At 41.6% G+C, this 18,764-nt stretch overlaps 1 protein-coding gene across 10 annotated transcripts in view; it reads right to left on the reverse strand.

The window, feature by feature from the left end:
- Positions 1 to 3,254: 3,254 nt before the first annotated feature.
- The window catches only part of prpf39 (PRP39 pre-mRNA processing factor 39 homolog (yeast)), a 50,650-nt gene continuing 35,140 nt past the window's right edge, over positions 3,255 to 18,764 (reverse strand). Inside the window, exons 11-17 of one of the 10 annotated variants that reach the window (XR_013500053.1) lie at positions 18,645 to 18,727; positions 18,449 to 18,540; positions 18,149 to 18,333; positions 15,548 to 15,622; positions 9,399 to 9,516; positions 8,184 to 8,372; positions 3,255 to 8,077 (exon numbers count right to left, since the gene is read on the reverse strand). Coding sequence is in view for 3 of the 10 variants with exons in the window: in XM_078234170.1 (XP_078090296.1) it covers positions 8,021 to 8,077; positions 9,399 to 9,516; positions 15,548 to 15,622; positions 18,149 to 18,333 (435 nt within the window). In the remaining 7 variants the exon portion in view is untranslated. Of the gene's footprint in view, positions 8,078 to 8,183; positions 8,373 to 9,398; positions 9,517 to 15,547; positions 15,623 to 18,148; positions 18,541 to 18,644; positions 18,728 to 18,764 lie in introns of those variants that run through there. The other 9 variants (XR_013500056.1, XR_013500051.1, XR_013500052.1 and 6 more) reach the window with 9 other exon arrangements.

Below are 18,764 nucleotides of genomic sequence, written 5' to 3' on the forward strand. Positions count from 1 at the left end.
TTCGAGGAGGTTACCAGGAAAGTGGATGAAGGGAAGGTGGTGGATGTTGTCTACCTGGATTTCGGCAAGGCCTTTGACATGGTCCCTCATGGGAGGTTAGTTAGGAAGGTTTAGTCGCTAGGTATACATGGGGAGGTAGTAAATTGGATTAAACACTGGCTCAATGGAAGAAGCCAGAGAGTGGTTGTGGAGGATTGCTTCTCTGAGTGGAGGCCTGTGACTAGTGGTGTGCCACAGGGATCGGTGTTGGGTCCATTGTTGTTTGTCATCTATATCAATGATCTGGATGATAATGTGGTAAATTGAATCAGCAAGTTTGCTGATGGTACAAAGATTGGAGGTGTAGTGGACAGTGAGGAAGGTTTTCAAAGCTTGCAGAGGGATTTGGACCAACTAGAAAAATGGGCTCAAAAATGGCAAATGGAATTTAACGCAGACAAGTGTGAGATATTGCACTTTGGAAGGACAAACCAAAGAAGAACGTACAGGGTAAATGGTAGGACTCTGAAGAGTGCAGTTGAACAGAAGGATCTGGGAATACAGGTACAGAATTCCCTAAAAGTGATGTCACAGGTGGATAGGGTCGTAAAGAGTGCCTTTGGTACATTTATAAATCGGAGTATCGAGTATAAAAGTTGGAGTGTTATGGTAAGGTTATATAAGGCATTGGTGAGGCCAAATTTGGAGTATTGTGTACAGTTTTGGTCAGCTAGTTACAGGAAGGATGTAAATAAGGTTGAAAGAGTGCAGAGAAGGTTCACAAGGATGTTGCCGGGACTTGAGAAGCTGAGTTACAGAGAGAAATTGAATAGGTTGGGACTTTATTCCCTGGAGCGTAGATTGAGGGGAGATTTGATAGAGGTGTATAAGATTTTGATGGGTATAGATAGAGTGATGCAAGCAGGCTTTTTCCGCTGAGGCTAGGGGAGAAAAAAACCAGAGGGCATGGGTTAAGGGTGAAAGGAGAAAAGTTTAAAGGGAATATTAGGGAGGGGCTTCTTCACGCAGAGTGGTGGGAGTGTGGAATGAGCTGCCGGATAAAGTGGTAAATGCGGGGTCACTTTTAACATTTAAGAAAAACTTGGACGGGTTCATGGATGAGAGGGGTGTGGAGGGATATGGTCCAAGTGCAGGTCAGTGGAACTAGGCAAAAAATGGTTCGGCACAGACAAGAAGGGCCAAAAGGCCTGTTTCTGAGCTGTAATTTTCTATGCTTCTATGGTTCTAAGTGGCTAACAAGATAGTTGATGCATTGGTTTAAATTCCCTCGATTGAAGAAGGTTCAATTAGATTGGAAGAGAGCAAATGTAACTAACTCCTTTATTCAAAAAAGGAGAGAGAAAGCAGGAAACTACAAGCCACATCTGTCACAGGGAAAATGTTAGCTGTTCATAAAGATGTCGCAGCAGGGCACGTGGGAAAATTCAAGGCAAAGTCAACATGGCTTTTTGAAAGGGAAATCATTGTAATCAATGTGCTGTGGATAAAAGGCAACCATTATTAAACCTCATGGTGTAGAGGGTGACATATTGTTACAAAAGTTGGATAATCAACAGGAAACAGTTGACATGTTTTTTTTTCAAGCAAGCAGGATGTAATGAGTGGTGTGCCACAGGAAACAGTTAGGGCATTAAACTTTTACAATTTGTAAGAATGATTTGGATGAAAGGGACTGAAGGTATGGTTGCTAAATTTGCTGATGACACAAAGGAAAGTAAATTGTGAAGAGGACACAAGGAGGTGACAAAAGGACATAGACAGGTTAAATGAGTGGGCAAAAAAATCTGGCAAATGGAGTATAATGTGGACAAATGGGAAATTGTCTATTTTGGCAGGAAGAATAAATAAAAATCTAAATAAGATTGCAGAGGAATCTGGTCATCTTGCATGTATCACTAAAAGCTAGAAAAGAATGAAATCATTTATTGCAAGGGGAATTGATTACAAAAGTAGGAAGGTTATGCTTCAGTTGTACACAGAATTGGTGAAACTACATCTGGAGTACTGTGCACGGTACTCTATTAAAGGAAAGATGTACACGTTAGCAATTCAGAAGTTTAATAGACTGGAATGGACAGGCTGTCTTGAGGAAAGGTTGGATAGGCTAGTCTTCTATTTGCTGTAATTTAGAAGAATTAAGAGGTGACTTGATTCAAACATACAAGATCTTGATGAGTCTTGACAAGGTGGATTTGAAGAGGATGTATTCTATTGTGGGAGAATCTAGGAGTCCATGTTTAAAAATAAGGGGTCACTCATTTAAGACTGAGATGAGGAGAATTCTTCTTTCAAAGGGTTGTGATTCTCTGGAATACTTTTCCTCAATCTGCAGTGGAAGGAGAATCTTTGAAAAATTTTACTGCAGACCTAGATAAGATTCTTGATTAACAAAGGGGTGTAATCCTTGTTTTTCTTTGTCTGTCCTTCCTAAACACTGAATAGCCCTCAATGTTTAGTTCCCATGTTTGGTCACCTTGGAGCCAGGTCTCCATAATGCCAACTAAACCATACCCCCTTACATCCATCTATGCAATAAATTCATCCATTTTGTTTAGAATGCTCCAAGCATTCAGGTATGAAACCTTAAGGTGGGCACTTTCAACATTTCTTTTCCCTTTCCTTCTTTAAAAAAAAACTCATTCCTTATCTGACTTTTGCCCTTGATTTCTCTGCCTATCACTTTTCTTATTCTCCTTATTGTCTTTTCCTCTTGTTCTTAATTCCCCTGTTCTGAATCCTTGCAAAGGTTCCCAAATCCCTCCCCAACCATTCTAGTAAGTAACCCCCCATATGGACATTAGTTCTTGTAACCAGTCCAGTTCGTACAGGTCCCACTTCCCCCAGAACCGGTCCCAATGCCCTAGGAATCCGAAACCTTCCACCTCTCACCATCTTTTCAGCTACGTATTCATCCTATGTATCCTGCTGTTTCTACTCTGACTAGTACGGACACAGGTAGTAATCCTGAGATCGCTACATTTGAGGTCCTACTTTTCAGCTTACTTCCTAGCTCCCTATATTCTGCCTTTAGGACCCTATCCCTTTTTTAAAAAAACTATATCATTTGACATTTCTGGACCTACACCATAAGACCTATTCCTGGTCCTAATCCGTACATTCATAAATTTTAAATATTCTTCCATCAGCCATATTCCAAATAGTCAAGCTGATGCTTCTGCTAACTAAATGAAACAAATAAAAGTGATTGTGAAAGGGTTCATGAACTCTCGTTTTGATATGAATCAGAACAGGATCACAGCTGATTTGATTTATTGTCACATGTATAAGTATGCAGTGAAAAGTATTGCTCCTCGCATGATATACAAAGCATACCGTACATAGAGAAGGAGAGTGCACAGAATGTAGTGTTACAGTCATAGCTAGGGTGTAGAGAAAGAACTTCTTAATGCGAGGTAGGTTCATTCAAAAGTCTGATGACAGCAGGGAAGAAGCTGTTCTTAAGTCAGTTGGTATGTGATCTCAGACTTTCTCCTGATGATAGAAGGTGGAAGAGAGTATGTCCAGGGTGCGTGGGTCCTTGACTATGCTGACTGCTTTTTTGAGGCAGCGTGAAGTGTAGACAGTGTCAATGGATGGGAGGCCGATTTGAGTGATGGACAGGCCTTAGTTCACAATACTTTGTAGTTTCTTGCGGTCTTGGACAGATCAGGAGCCGTACCAAGCTGCCATACAACCAGAAAGAATGCTTTCTATGGTGAATTTGTAAAAGTTGGAGAGAATCGTAGTGGATGTGCCAAATTTCCTTAGGCTTCGGAGAAAGTGGTGTTGGTGGGCAGGGAGGGACCAGAACGGGTTGTTGGTGATCTAGATACCTAAAAACTTGAACTTCGAGACCATTTCTACTTCGTCCCCATTAATGTAGACAGGTACGTGTCCTTCACTATGCTTCCTGCAGTCATTGAGTATCTCCTTCATGTTATTGACATTGAGGGAGGGATTGAGGGAGAGATTATTATCGTTGTACCAGTTCACCAGATTCTCTGTTTCCTGCGTGCCGTCTCGTCATTGTTTGAGAACCGACCCACTACGGTGGTGTCATCAGCAAACTTGAAAATCAAGTTGGAGGGGATTTGCCCACAGTCATAGATGTATAAGGAGTATAGTAAGGGGCTGAGGACACAACCTTGTGAGGCACCGGTGCGGAGGTGGTGTTGTTGTCTATCCTTATTGATTGCGGTCTGTGGGTTAGGAAGTTCAGGATCCAGTCGCAGAGGGAGGAGCTGAGCCCCAGGCCACAGGGTTCGGAGATGAGTTTCATAGGAATAATGATGTTAAAAGCTAAGCTGCAGTCAATAAATAGGAGTCTGACGTAGGTGTTTTTGTGATATAGGTGTTCCAGGGTTGAGTGCAGGGCCAGGGAGATGGCATCTGCTGTGGACCTGTTGCAGCAGTAGGCAAAGTGTAGTGGATCCAAGCAATTTGGGAGGCTAGAATTGATTCATGCCATGACTAACTTTTCGAAGCACTTCATAATGATGGATGGCAGAGACACCGTACAAGTCATTAAGGCACGCTGCCTGGCTTTTCTTTGGTACTGGGATGATGGTTGTCTTCTTGAAGCAGATAGGGACCTCAGATTACTGTAATCAGAGGTTGAAGATGTCTGTGAATGTCTGCCAACTGGTCCGCACAGGTTTGGAGTGCTTGTCTGGGTACTCCATCCGGTAAGAAGTCTCACAACACCAGGTTAAAGTCCAACAGGTTTATTTGGTAGCAAAAGCCACTAGCTTTCGGAGCGCTGCTCCTTCGTCAGGTAAGTGGGAGTTCTGTTCACAACCAGGGCATATAAAGACACAAACTCAATTTACAAAATAATGGTTGGAATGCGCGTCTTTACAAGTAATCAAGTCTTAAAGGTACAGACAATGAGTGGAGAGAGGGTTAAGCACAGATTAAAGAGATGTGTATTGTCTCCAGCCGGGACAGTTAGTGAGATTTTGCAAGCCCAGGCAAGTCATGGGGGTTACAGATAGTGTGACATGAACCCAGATCCCGGCTGGGGCTGTCCTCATGTGTGCGGAACTGGCTATAGTCTCTGCTCAGCGACTCTGCGTTGTCGTGTGTCATGAAGGCCGCCTTAGAGAACGCTTACCCGAAGATCAGAGGCCGAATGCCCGTGACCGCTGAAGTGTTCCCCAACAGGAAGAGAACACTCTTGCCTGTGATTGTCGAGCGGTGTTCATGCATCTGTTGTCATAGTGTCTGCATGGTCTCCCCAATGTATCATGCCTCGGGACATCCTTTCCTGCAGTGTATCAAGTAGACAACGTTGGCTGAGTTGCAAGAGTAGGTACCGTGTACCTGTGGATGGTGTTCTCATTTGAGATGGCATCCGTGTCGATGATCCAGCACGTCTTGCAGAGGTTGCTGTAGCAGGGTTGTGTGGTGTCATGGTCACTGTTCTCCTGAAGGCTGGGTAGTTTGCTGTGGACAATGGTCTGTTTGAGGTTGTGCGGTTGTTTGAAGGCAAGAAGTGGGGGGGTGGGGACAGCCTTGGCGAGATGTTCGTCTTCATCGATGACATGTTGAAGGCTCTGGAGAAGATGTCGTAGCTTCTCCGCTCCGGGGAAGTACTGGACGACGAAGGGTACTCTGTCTGCTGTGTCCCTTGTTTTGTCTTCTGAGGAGGTCGGTGCGGGTTTTTGCTGTGGTGCGTCGGAACTGTCGATCGATGAGTCGAGCGCCATATTCTGTTCTTACGAGGGCACCTTTCAGCGTCTGGAGGTGTCTGTTGCGATCCTCCTCATTTGAGCAGATCCTGTGTATACGGAGGGCTTGTCCGTAGGGGATGGCTTCTTTAATGTGTTTAGGATGGAAGCTGGAGAAGTGGAGCATCGTGAGGTTATCCATGGGCTTACAGTCCAGTGAAGTGCTGAGGTGACCGTCCTTGATGGAGATGCGTGTATCCAAGAATGCAACCGATTCCGGAGAGTAGTCCATGGTGAGTCTGATGGTGGGATGGAACTTGTTGATGTCGTCATATAGTTGATTCAGTGATTGTTCACAATGAGTCCAAAAGGAAGAAAATGTCATTGATGTATCCAGTGTATAGCATCGGTTGAAGGTCCTATGCGGGGAAGAGGTCTTGTTCGAACCTGTGCATGAAGATGTTGACATATTGAGGTGCGAATTTGGTCCACATGGCTGTTCCGTGTGTCTGGATGAAGAACTGGTTGTTGAAGGTGAAAACATTATGGTCCAGGATGAAGCGGATGAGTTATAAAATTGCATCTGGAGACTGGCAGTTGTCGGCGTTGAACACTGAGGCAGTTGCAGCAATGCCATTGTGGTGGGGGATGCTGGTGTAGAGTGCCGAGACATCCATTGTGACGAGGAGTGCTCCTGGTTCAACTGCTCCATGTGTGCCGAGTTTCTGTAGGAAGTCCGTCGTGTCGCAACAAAAGCTGGGGGTTCTTTGTACAATGGGTTTCAGGATGCCCTCGACGTAGCTGGAGAGGTTCTTGCACAGGGTCCCATTGCCCGATACAATGGGACGGCCGGGTGTGTTTGCCTTTTGTATCTTCGGGAGGCAGTAGAGATCTCCAACGCGGGGAGTACGTGGGATGAGAGCACAGAGGGTGATCAATGTATGTACCCCAATCCAAATGTACAATGGATGTACCCCATCTGGGCCAGTCGCTTTCCGTGGGTTGACCTTCGAGAAGGCTGATCTGACATCTGCAATGGGGTCCTCAAATACAGGTTTGTCCGAGGCTTCCTGGGTGGAGGGCATGTTTTCGCTGACTTCTTGCTCAAAATGGGCGTAGAATCCATTGAGTTCATCGGGGATCGACTCTTCTGAAGTGCTAATGTGACCTAATTTCAGATGGCCAGTTTTACGTTGAGAAGTCCTCGTTTCAACATCATACTTTTTTCCCTTTACAATTGTATGATTGGATTGGTGATGGAAATCTTATAGATGGTCAATAGGAACACAGAACAAGTCTAATAAATCAAATAACTAAGCTTGGTAAAATTAAGAAAATCCCAACACTCATTTGAATCGTATTGTTCCAGAATACCAGTCTGATCATCTCTCCCCTCAAGTCTGTTCCTGGCAACCCTTTTGATCTGATCAGTCTCTGTTTAATTAAAAAAACAATCCAAATGTTGGTCTTGAACTTTTCACTCACCATCCTGAACTGGTATCCTCTTACTGCTCTTTAATACTTCATGTTATTTTTTGAATGCGTGGAACTTTATGTTCGGTTTCAGTTTGGAAAGAAATGCTCAAAAAATACAGTAACCTTTAAACGGTATGTATACAGTACCTATTTAAACGTGCTTGGTAACAGATGTAACTGGTGGCAATCCTTTGTTTAATAAAATAATTTGCAAAATTACAGCAAGTGCATTTGACACGAGGAAATTTCTACATTTAGTGTTGAATGGACAAGCAACATGTGGCAACACAATTTCAATGTAAAGTAACCAGGCGTGGATTAAGATCCCATTGCTCAAATGTGTTTAAGAATTGCTGGATACATCAGTACTACTTCACATAGCAGGAGGCATCACTGACTGTTAGGTATCTAAAATCAGAACACCCATGTGTGTAGTCATATTTTAATTACATAAAAAAAGCATATATTTCTTTGAAGTTAATCTCTCAATTACAAATGCACTAATTGTAGTTTTAAACTTGATTACGTGGTTCTCAGCATTTTTTCAAAATTCTACAATTGCATGTAATTGCCGGTTAAGAAAATATATCAGTGGTGCTCTGCAGTGTTTTAAAATTTATTTTCCTATTAACAAATTATGTTTGAAGAGAAATTTTTAAAAATCACATTGAAAAGGGGTATAATTCACAAAATAGTTTTTGAATACAAATCATGTCTGACATCAAATATTTTGCAGTTAACAACTTTTCCCCAATTTTATTCCTCAAAAAAATTCCAGAGTCTTAGATAGCATGTCCATTAAAACGTAATATTTTCCATTTTTTACTTTTAAACCGAAAAAGAAACACTTCAGTCCCACAAGCAATTCCAGCAAATTAGGTAGGTGGTGGTGGGTAATACTGCCCATAGTTCCACGCTGTTGGATAATTGTACTGTTGGAGAAGACAACAAAAACTGGTCAAATATATGACAGAAGGGTTTTTAAGCAAACTTTTATTTTTTTTAAAAACTTTAAAATGTTTATCTTGCCAATCATACCTTTCTGGGCTTTCGGTGTCAACATTTAAACTTTTGGTTCAAGTACAGCAGTCACGTGTAAAGAAAAGCTCCTTCTACTTTGTCCATGCTGCAGCTCCAATCTTAGAGTACCCCTTATTGCCCAAATGTGATATTTCACCCTTTCCTAGACGAGTCTGAGGCCTGAGCACCAATGAATTTTGTGCAGACCTATGTGCAATAAGATATTGGGTAGGTTGCCAAAGCTAATTTTGTCTAAACACTCATGGAGCCAGCAGACAAATAAGAATTCCAGCCTGGCATAGAGACTGGATTTGCACCCGTGTGATCAGAGTTGAAAAATCCCCATCCAATTCACTGATGTTCAGTCCACATATGTTCTCAACACCACTTAATGTAAAAAGAATTGACGGGTGTACAATAACATAGCACAAAAAAAGTGGAAAATATTGTAACAATACCTAGCAACATTAAGACAATATTATAAAAATAAGACAATAACTTTTTAAAATTAATTCTCAAGATGTGGGTTGTTGGCAGGAAAGTGGCATTTGTCCACTCCTAATTGCTCAAAGAACATGGTCGATTGCCAGCTTGAACAGCTGCAGTCCATGCAAAGGTACTCCCACAGTGCTATTTGATAGGGAGCTCCTGGACTTTGACCGAGTGATGAAGAAGGGATGACAATACATCTCAAAATCTGGATGGTTTGTACCTTGGAGGGGAACTGGAGGTCATGGTGTTCCATGCACCTACTGATCTTATCCTTCTTGGTGGCGGCGGTGAGATGCTGCAGTGCATCGTGCAGCTAGCACACACTGTTGTCATGGTTACAGTGATGATGTTATACATATGCATTTTCCAGACAGAATAGTAATTGGGAATGGAAACCCCAATTTATTTTCTCACCCCCAAAAAAACTCAAGGCAACTATGGGGCCTTAAATCATTCCATGACTAACCCATTTGAGATCAGATAACTCATCACAGATCAAAAAAAAAAGGGATTGCATTATACAGAAATGCTGTCCTCAGTGTTGTCCTTTAGTATAGGCCAGCTAAGTAGACTGAACATACAATGGCATTTGCACAGATGCACAACTTAAATCCAAGTCAATATTTCCAAATGGAGACTTTTTCTAAAAACACAGCATCAGATATATGTTAATGAAATACAGAACTGGATAAGGAAATTCAATGATGATGTTAATCTATAACTTGAGCAGAAACTACCCACCTGATACCAAGCATTGTAGTTATATGCAGACTGATTAGCCTGCAAGTCCCCACTCATCAGCTGGGCAGATGCTAATGTTGCATCACTCCTTTGCTTTTTCCCCTCTGGTTCTTCTGACCTGAGATATTTAGATATACATGTATATTATAAGCACTTAATTCCAAAACAATTTATTTTTAAAGGGAAGACTTTATGGAAAACCATATTAGGTCACAGAAAATTAAAAAAATTTAAATTGAAATTACTTTTCATTCAAAGATTACAAGGAGGAATGTCCATAGTAATAAAATAAAATTACAGACATAATATCAGAATGAATGCCAAAGTTAGAACATCATTCCAAATCTGCAGCTGCCTTTAATTCAGACAAAACATAACGAAACTTGTCCAAGGGTCTCAGTTCTGTCTCATGGCTCTCTTCTCCAGCATCCCCTACCACAATACTGCACAACAATGACGGCCTTAAGCATGGCAATGAACACACACTCCCTGGCTGGCTAGTTATGGTGGCTTCATTTCCATGTTTACCTTTGGAATCTCAAGGTGCTCACTGCTTTACAGTTATAGCAATCCAGTTGCATGTTAAAAAAAAAATCACTCCCCACATCCTGAATTGCCCTAAAACCTCAGCCAACCCATTTCCCACTAAGCCTTTGACTTTTATAATCATCCCATGGATTGCCACTAAACGCAGCAGCTCCATGCGCTACTAACATCCTTATGGATGCCCCACTTGATCTTACCTCGTTCAAAATTTCCTAATGTTAATAACTCTAGGACCAAAATTTGTTCTTGCGTTTCTGTTGTGTTTATGTCACAGCTTGGTGCTTTGGCTTCATTTCCTTATTTAATGTGGCTCTGTCCAGGCCTGCTGCCTATTCAGCCATTACCAGCTTAATAGTATTACAAATTGAGTCCTGTACTTCCCAGCTTACTTTGTGTCCTTTAAAATATTTTTCAAAATGTTGCACTATGACCCATTCTTGCGTGGAGGAGGTTTCTACAAAAATAATTGAGGTGCCTCAATTGTGAGGTGAAATGGGTCTGGTCCTTTGTCAACATTGCGAACAAATACATAAGAAATGGGGGTAGACTATTCAGCTCTGAGTCTGCTGCATCGTTCAATCATATTACTGCCATTTTTCCATCTTAACCCCACTTTCCTGCCCACTTCCTATATGCCTCAATTCCCTGATATCAAAAACTGGATCACTCTCACCCCTCTTCTAATGCTATTTCTGATGGAACAAGACCAGCAAATGCTTTTAAGATGTGGGTCAGCTATGGCCCAACCGAATGGCAGAAACTGGCTTGAACGGTTGAATGACTTAATCCTGACCATTTCTGAATTGAGAGTATTATCAGTTGAGCAAAATGACGCTTAGAGCGGTTATTAGTAGAAGTGGAAAAGGAATCCATGCCTTAAACTCTAACTCCTGTTCCTGCTTCACAACCCATGACTCTACTTACAGAAAACTATGAGCACCAGCCTGCATACTTATTGATTTACCATTAAAAGAGGAGGGGAGTAGTGGCATAGAGCTAATGTCACTGGACTTGTAATCCAGAGGTTCAGGCTAATGCTCTGGGAACATGTGGTCAAACCTCACCCCAGCAGCTGGTGGAATTTAAATTCAATTAATAAAAATCTCAGTAATAATGACCAAGAAATGATTGTTGTAAAAATCCATTTGATTCGCTTAATGTCCATTTTAGGGAAGGAAACCTGCCATCCTGACCTGGTCTGTCTTATATGTGACTCCAGACCCACAGCAATGTGGTTGACTCTTGACTACCTCTAAAATGGCCTAGCAAGCCACTCAAGTGGTAATAAACTGCTACAATGTCCGAAAGAAAATAACTCCCTCCCTAACAGCACTGAGGGTGTGCCTACACCACAATGGCTTAAGAACCGCTCAAGCGCAATTAGGGGTGGGCAATAAATGTTGGTCTAGCATTATTCAGTGAATTAATAATTGGGAGGCGCAATTTGTGTTCTCTCCCAACTCTTTTTATTTATAGTAAGAAGTCTCACAACACCAGGTTAAAGTCCAACAGGTTTATTTGATAGCAGGAGCTTTCTAAGTGCTGCCCCTTCATCAGGTGAGTTTTTATTTATGATAGCAGAAAAACAGTAGGCTGAACTTTTCCATCACCCCACGATGGGTTAAATGGCAGATGGGGCGGGGAGACAATGCGGCAGGAGCCAAAAAGTAGTTTTCCTGCTGGTGTAAAATAATGGTGGGACGTGTGTCCTACCCGTTATCGTGACTCGCCATTCCTATCAAAAGTGTGAGGTGATTCACTTTGGAAGGACTAACAGGAATACAGAGTACTGGGCTAATGGCAAGATACTTGGTAGTGTGGATGAACAGAGGGATCTGGGTGTCCATGTGCATAGATTCCTGAAAGTTGGCACTCAGGTTGATAGGGTTGTTAAGAAGGCATACGGTGTGTTAGCTTTTATTGGTAGAGGGATTGAGTTTCGGAGCCAGGAGGTCATGCTGCAACTGTACAAAACTCTGGTGCGGCCGCATTTGGAGTATTGCGTACAGTTCTGGTCGCCGCATTATAGGAAAGATGTGGAAGTGCTGGAAAGGGTGCAGAGGAGATTTACCAGGATGTTGCCTGGTATGGTGGGAAAATCGTATGAGGAAAGGCTGAGGGGCTTGACGTTGTTTTCGTTAGAGAGAAGGTTAAGAGGTGACTTAATAGAGGCATACAAGATGATCAGAGGATTAGATAGGGTGGATAGTGAGAGCCTTTTTCCTCGGATGGTGATGGCTTGCACGAGGGGACATAGCTTTAAATTGAGGGGTGAGAGATATAGGACAGACGTTAGAGGTAGGTTCTTTACTCAGAGAGTAGTAAGGGTGTGGAATGCCCTGCCTGCAGCAGTAGTGGACTCATCAACATTAAGAGTATTCAAATGGTTATTGGATAAACATATGGATGATATTGGAATAGTGTAGATTAGAGGGGCTTTAGATTGGTTCCACTGGTCGGCGCAACATCAAGGGCCAAAGGGCCTGTACTGCGCTGTAGTGTTCTATGTACTACTATTTCAAAGAAGTCATATTGGACGTGAAACATCAACTCCAATTCTCTCTCCACAGATGCTGCCAGACCTGACCTTTTCCATCATTTCCTGTTTTGATTTACGTTATTATGTTCTGTGAGCCACCACATTAGTGTAGCCTTGGATTTCTCATTTTTGGAATGGTCTGATTCTGTTTACTGTCCAATACCATATATAAGGAACTTCAAGTGTGAACTGGTATCCTGTCACTTTGACAGCAGCATATGAAACAGTTATTTTATGTATGGACTAGTTGGTCATACAATCTTTAGTTGCAATTTTGCAATGGGATACAAAGAATGAACTCATTGAGGAAATAAATAATTTACAAGGAAGAAAAACATTTTACCAAAGTAAATTGATCCATTGCTATTTCTATTAATTAAAAAACACTACTTGGGATTAAGTGATGCAGGTGTGGGAGTGGCTCATCTTTTAATCCATTTTCCTATCCTGATACACAACCCATAATTATCCAATCCGGATTTGTATATTCTGTACTCGGTTCCTGGAAGACCTGGCTTAATTTTGGCGAAGAGATCCAGAGTTAAGTCAAGAAAATTTTTGTTTGATCAGGACAGTCAGAGATAGCTTGGGTGTGCCCAGTTCGCAGTGGCGGTTTCACCGGTTAGTGGGCCTATGTTTCGGTGAAGCTGCTGGCACCCAGATGACGGCCACCATTATGAGTGACGTTGTGGACAATGATCTCAGCTCCTTGGCACAGATATTTAGTGCTCATATTGATGGATTGAGAGTATCCTAAAGAGAACGTATGAAGCAAAAAAGAGAATCCTGTCAATCGAAAGGGCAGTTTCCTCAGTGAGGGTTCACCTTCAGTTCTTGGAAATCCTGCTGCATGGTATGTCGAACATCCTGGTTGATTCCAGGAGATGGAACTGGAGGCGTATCCGTGCGCTCGGTCTCTCAAGGGGAGTTGGGTATGAATTCACGGCTGAATTTGAGAACTGGCCGCCATGCTTTCACAATCTCGATTGGAGGGCTGGGTGTCTCAAGTTGAATAGGGCAACATTGTATTCAGTCTTCAAGTGGTGGGGTCAGGCAAAGACTCTGACCATTGGTCTTTCGTTATCTTGTCCTCAGTGTTCATCAAGAAGGATTAGGGACAGCTGGATTGGGTCTTTGCCGCCTGCCTGGCCTAGGTTTTTCTTTACTGAGAATTCGGGATGACAACATGGCAGACATGTATTTTGGTGAAATTCTGGATGGATCCTGAATGTTGCTTGATGATCCTGTCATGGATTTGGACTTTTCAAGCGCTGTGGATGTTCATAATATCCTGCCAATCATCATTAATCTTGAACTTTGTCTCCTTGTGATTATGCTCCTGTTTTTGAGATATTGCCTTTCATCCTGACAAGGCTGCAAGATATATGAGCACAGAAGCATTTGTCACTTGCTATCCTGCAAAAATTAGGATTGTCTATTTCTTTCTTTTTGATGGTATTCGTCCACCAGCGTGCTCTGCTGAAATAGCGAGGGTGGCTGTTGTCTAATTGTTTGTAGGTCTCCTTTCCATTGAGGAGCACGCTGAGTTGCTCGAGTTGTGTGGCATTATTTACCTGTGTAAATGTTTTTCTATGTACTTCTTGCATTTACACTGAGGGAGTACAACTTTTACCCTTCATTTTTTTTTTAGTCAAAGTGAGTAGCGTCACAGCCGGGTGACAGATGGTTTGATATAGAGATGGTTAGAATGGCCTTACGTTCTAGTTGTGAGGAAACCAACCCCTCCCCCAAAATCCTTGAATATCTAGCCCTGTTAGGTTGGTCTTCTATTTTGACTTAGGTGTGCAGGTTGTGACAGTGGTTCCTTAATTACTTGGTTCATTGAATGCATGGTGGGCATATTGTCCTTTGTTGGGTTTCTCTGATGAGGGGAAATGGGCTGAATCTCATTGATCGCGGGACCTAAATGGCAGTTCTGGCGTGCCTAGGGGCATGGCTACTTTGCTTTATTCAATGTGTATAAGAGTGATGCGAGTATTCTTGGCTTGTTGGCCCTTGTTCTGGTGTGCATTGAGATTAGGGCAGTAGTGGTTGTGTTTATCTGGGTCAAGTCGAAGGTATGTTGGGTAGGCGAGTAGATTGCCCTAAAAGTCCCCTTTTGGGTTCTTCTGGACTGCTCTCCTTCTTGAGACTTGGTTACACTGGGGATGAAGTATCCTTTTGCCTGTGGGGCAAGTCTGGATGCTTCAGTTCAATGTTCTTCAGTTGGAAATTACGCTGGCTGGAGGAGTAGGTCACCTCCCCCAAGTGGTCTTATATGGAGACTTCCAATCTGTCCACTTTGAGGTTTGGGCTCCCGTGGAGGGTCCTCACGTCTGGCATCTATTAGAAAATGCTGATGCTCCTCTCTCTTCGGGGTTTCCTTTCTTTATCCAAGTAGGTGGGGTGCTGATATAGGCACTGATTTGTTAGAGTCTTTTATCTTGTCAGAAGAAGAGTTGTTTCTCTCGCCAAGATACTCTGTTTATGGTTGTCTTGATGATTCTTCTCCTTACTGTTAGGGTTTCCTTGGTGGAGGAAGATTTGTTGTGTTGCAAGCCTAGGTGAGGTGTATGAATCCTTGGCTTACTGGTTCCTGTATATGAGTGTGTACACTGCCACAGGCATGTCTTGCACCTATGGCAGTATTCTGGTGTTCCCCTTTTTACTCAGTTATCCTTTTATTGCTTGGAGATCTTGGGATGTTTAGTTAGGTTGGTTGCATATTACCCCATAAGGGATCCCCACATATTGTGTAGCTCTGACCCTGTTACCCTGTGGAGGAGGACATGCACTATGGGATCATGTGCTTGTTGTTTTATTCAGTTATTCTAACATCCCCCATTCTTTCTGTTATCCTTTCTTTATCCATAAGAGAGGAGGCTCCAATTACAACGATTGCAATAGTTGATAATTTGATCCATTTGCATGAATATTCGCTGGTCTTTTCTGCATGTTTATGTGGAATGATTACTCTGTACTGGACTGGGTGTAGGGAATCTGATGTTATTTGTGGTAAAATGTAAAACTTTCAGTAGAAACTCTTAAAAAACAAACTACTTGCCCATCTTCTGCCTTTCTTTTCGATGACTCCTGCTCTTTCAACAGTTTTTGATGATCATCATAAGCCACGATGAGTCTAGGATATAGAACGGAATTAATGGCAATTTCCAAAGCTTTTGAAAATATTTCCATGTATTTTTTGAACGAATTATTACATGAGCTCATACATTTGAAACAAAGATAAATGCTACTGTTGGTGCTGTTTCATTAAAATGAATTAAAGTAATCCGAGACAGAAAGAATTAAACAAACTGGTTGCTTGGTAGTTAATGTTGACTTCAAAATGTTTTTGCATCTTTCAGCAACCACATTTAATGCTCATTAGATAAATTATTTTGCCATCAAAATACCAAAATGCACACATTTCATCCCAGCTGATATGACAACAACCCAACTCATCATTTACTGCAAATAAACATGGGTTGCATAACATAGTGAAATTGCACACATCAATATGGGTGCCAAAAATTACACTTTATTAGTTACCAAATAAACATTCAAAATTCTCCAGCTTCACTTAGCTTGAATTATTTTAATATGACATATACTATTTTGTTGGGATTTGGAAACAGCACAGAATTTAAACTTTAGATGCTAACAAGTGGTTCCATTCAATTAGATTTCAGAACAGTTTGAATCTCTTCCATTTCTCCTAGATACTGATGTCTACACCATGACTCATCTAAAACCAAAGATTCAAAAATGAACCAAAAAAGATCCAAGACAAATCAGCCTGCTTGATAAAAGCAAAATACTGCGGCTGCTGGAATCTGAAACAAAGACAAAAAATGCTGGAAAATTTGTGGGGAGAGAATAGAGCCAGAACTCTGACGAAGGGTCATCTAGACTCGAAATGTTGGCTCTATTCTCTCCCCACAGATGCTGTCAGACCTGCAGAGATTTTCCAGCCTGCTTGATTGCTATCCCTTCCACAAACATTCTACTATCCACAAGACACATTGCAAGAACTCACCAAGGTTTCTTAGGCAGCACCTTCCAAACACATGACCATTACAACCTAGAAGGACAAGGGCAGCAGATACCTGAGAACATCACCACTTGGAGGTTTCCCTCCAAGCTACTCACCCTCCTGACTTGGAAATCTATCACCATTCATTCACTGCCGCTGGGTCAAAATTCTGGAATTCCCCGCCCCCCAACTACACTGTGGGTGTACCTGCACCATTGTCTGTGTGGAGTTTGCACATCCTCCTAGTTTCTGCGTGGATTTCATCCGGGTACTCCGGTTTCTTCCCAAAGTTGTACAGGTTAGATGGATTGGTCATGCTAAATTGCGCCTTAGTGTCTCAAGATGGGTAGGTTGGGATTCGAGAGGTTATGGGGATAGGGCCTGGGAAAAGATGCTTTGTCAGAGGAGAGTCAGTGCAGTCTTGATGCGCTGAGTGGTCTCTTTCTGCACTGCAGGGACTGCAGTGGTTCAAGGAGGCAGCACACCATCACCTTCTGAAGGTGAATTAGAGATGGACAATAAATGCTGGCCTAGCCAGTGACACCCATATCCTATAATGAATCTTAAAAAGATGCAATTTATTACATTTTCCTATGTACTACAAGGACATCAACAGTTAGCACAATCTTGGATTTATTGGGCTAACAGGTTTCTTTCCCAAAACACATTAAAAACCCAACTAGGTTCACTAATGACATTCTGGCAAATTTCATGGTCATTCCTTGCCTGTTGTTATCCCAAAAACAACCAGATTTATTGATTTCAATATCACAACTTGCCAGGTTACGATAATCATGGATTTCTCCGATAATTAATTCAATACCTCTTTCTGCACTAATTGATATAGATTAGCCCTTGATCTAAAACTGGAGGGGAAGAGCAGCCCAACTCGACACGAGTGGGGTCTGAAAGCTGAATGAGTGTTTAAGGCACATTTGCATAATATTCCTGATTTTCACTCTTCAGAAGCATGCTTTGTACTGGATTAAATAATCTGAAACCAGATTTATTTTGGTTATTGCAAACCTGAATGTATATGTTTGGAACTGAATCCACTGATAGGCAAAAATAGTGTTCTACACCTGTTCCATACAAAATTCAAAATATATCAACAATACAAAATATGTTAAAGCAAAATAGCAATTTTTAAAAAGGTAAATCTTAATTCTAAATCACAAACAGCACACCACTGGTATGTCTTCCTATAAATGTTTATTTTAACCAGGTTCCACTATATAGTGCATAGACACATGCAGCAGATTCCATATAGTGTTGCTCTACTTAATTAACAGAGAAAGTGGATGAAAAATTCCACTTGTATTTATAAATAAGAAACATTCAATTTGAAGACAAAGTCAACAATGAGGCCCAAAATTCCAGAAATGTTTTTAAAAAATGACAAATCTCGACTGATGAAGAGTCAGTCATATTGGGCTCAAAATGTTAACTTTGTTCCTTTCCACAGATGCTGCAAGACCTGCTGAGTTTTTCCAGCACTTTCGACTTGTAAACTTCGACTGTTATTTGTTGCTGCTTCCACCCATTTCTCACCAAGCAAGCAAATCTGGAATTATTGAACTCTTTTTTCATAATTATTAGTCCCATGCTGTCAAAACACCAAATAAAGTTCACCTTTTCACATCAGAACCAAAGTCCTCCAAAAATTCAACTTTTCGCTGGGAGAAGGCTATCCTTGTTTCTATTGGCATCAAGCTACTTATTGCTTTGTCAAAAGCATTTAGAATGTTTTCCTCATTCAGCTGGAGATCAGAATTATATTCAAGTTCCAACAGATTCAGATATAGCTTGGTGCTTTCCTAAAATCACAAAACAGATCAACACTATCATCATTCAAATGTTTACAATCCCAATAATACTACCTAGTAAAAAGATGGCAATATTTTAGTCATTTCATAGAAACTAACTGACTACATTTAATTGGTGAGCTCCCAAGTCAGATTCCCAGTCTCGACAACAATGTGCACTTGGGCTTCCTTGGAGGAGTTGCACTCATCTTAGACAGCCTGGAGAATGGGAGGGAAAATAAAAATCAGCATTTTTTTAGAAAACACATATCCTGAATTGGTGACAATTTTGTTTGTCACAGGATGGGAGTAAGAGAACATACCCAGCTGTATACAGCATGGTATATGGTAGTAGAATAAAGCCATTAAAGCTGTTCCAGTGGGTCAAATTACTGTAGAAGATAATCTGAAAATACACAGCAATGATGAAAGTGAAAGTTCAG

The sequence above is a fragment of the Mustelus asterias genome, chromosome 18, assembly GCF_964213995.1.
Source record: "Mustelus asterias chromosome 18, sMusAst1.hap1.1, whole genome shotgun sequence".
Taxonomy (NCBI): domain Eukaryota; kingdom Metazoa; phylum Chordata; class Chondrichthyes; order Carcharhiniformes; family Triakidae; genus Mustelus; species Mustelus asterias.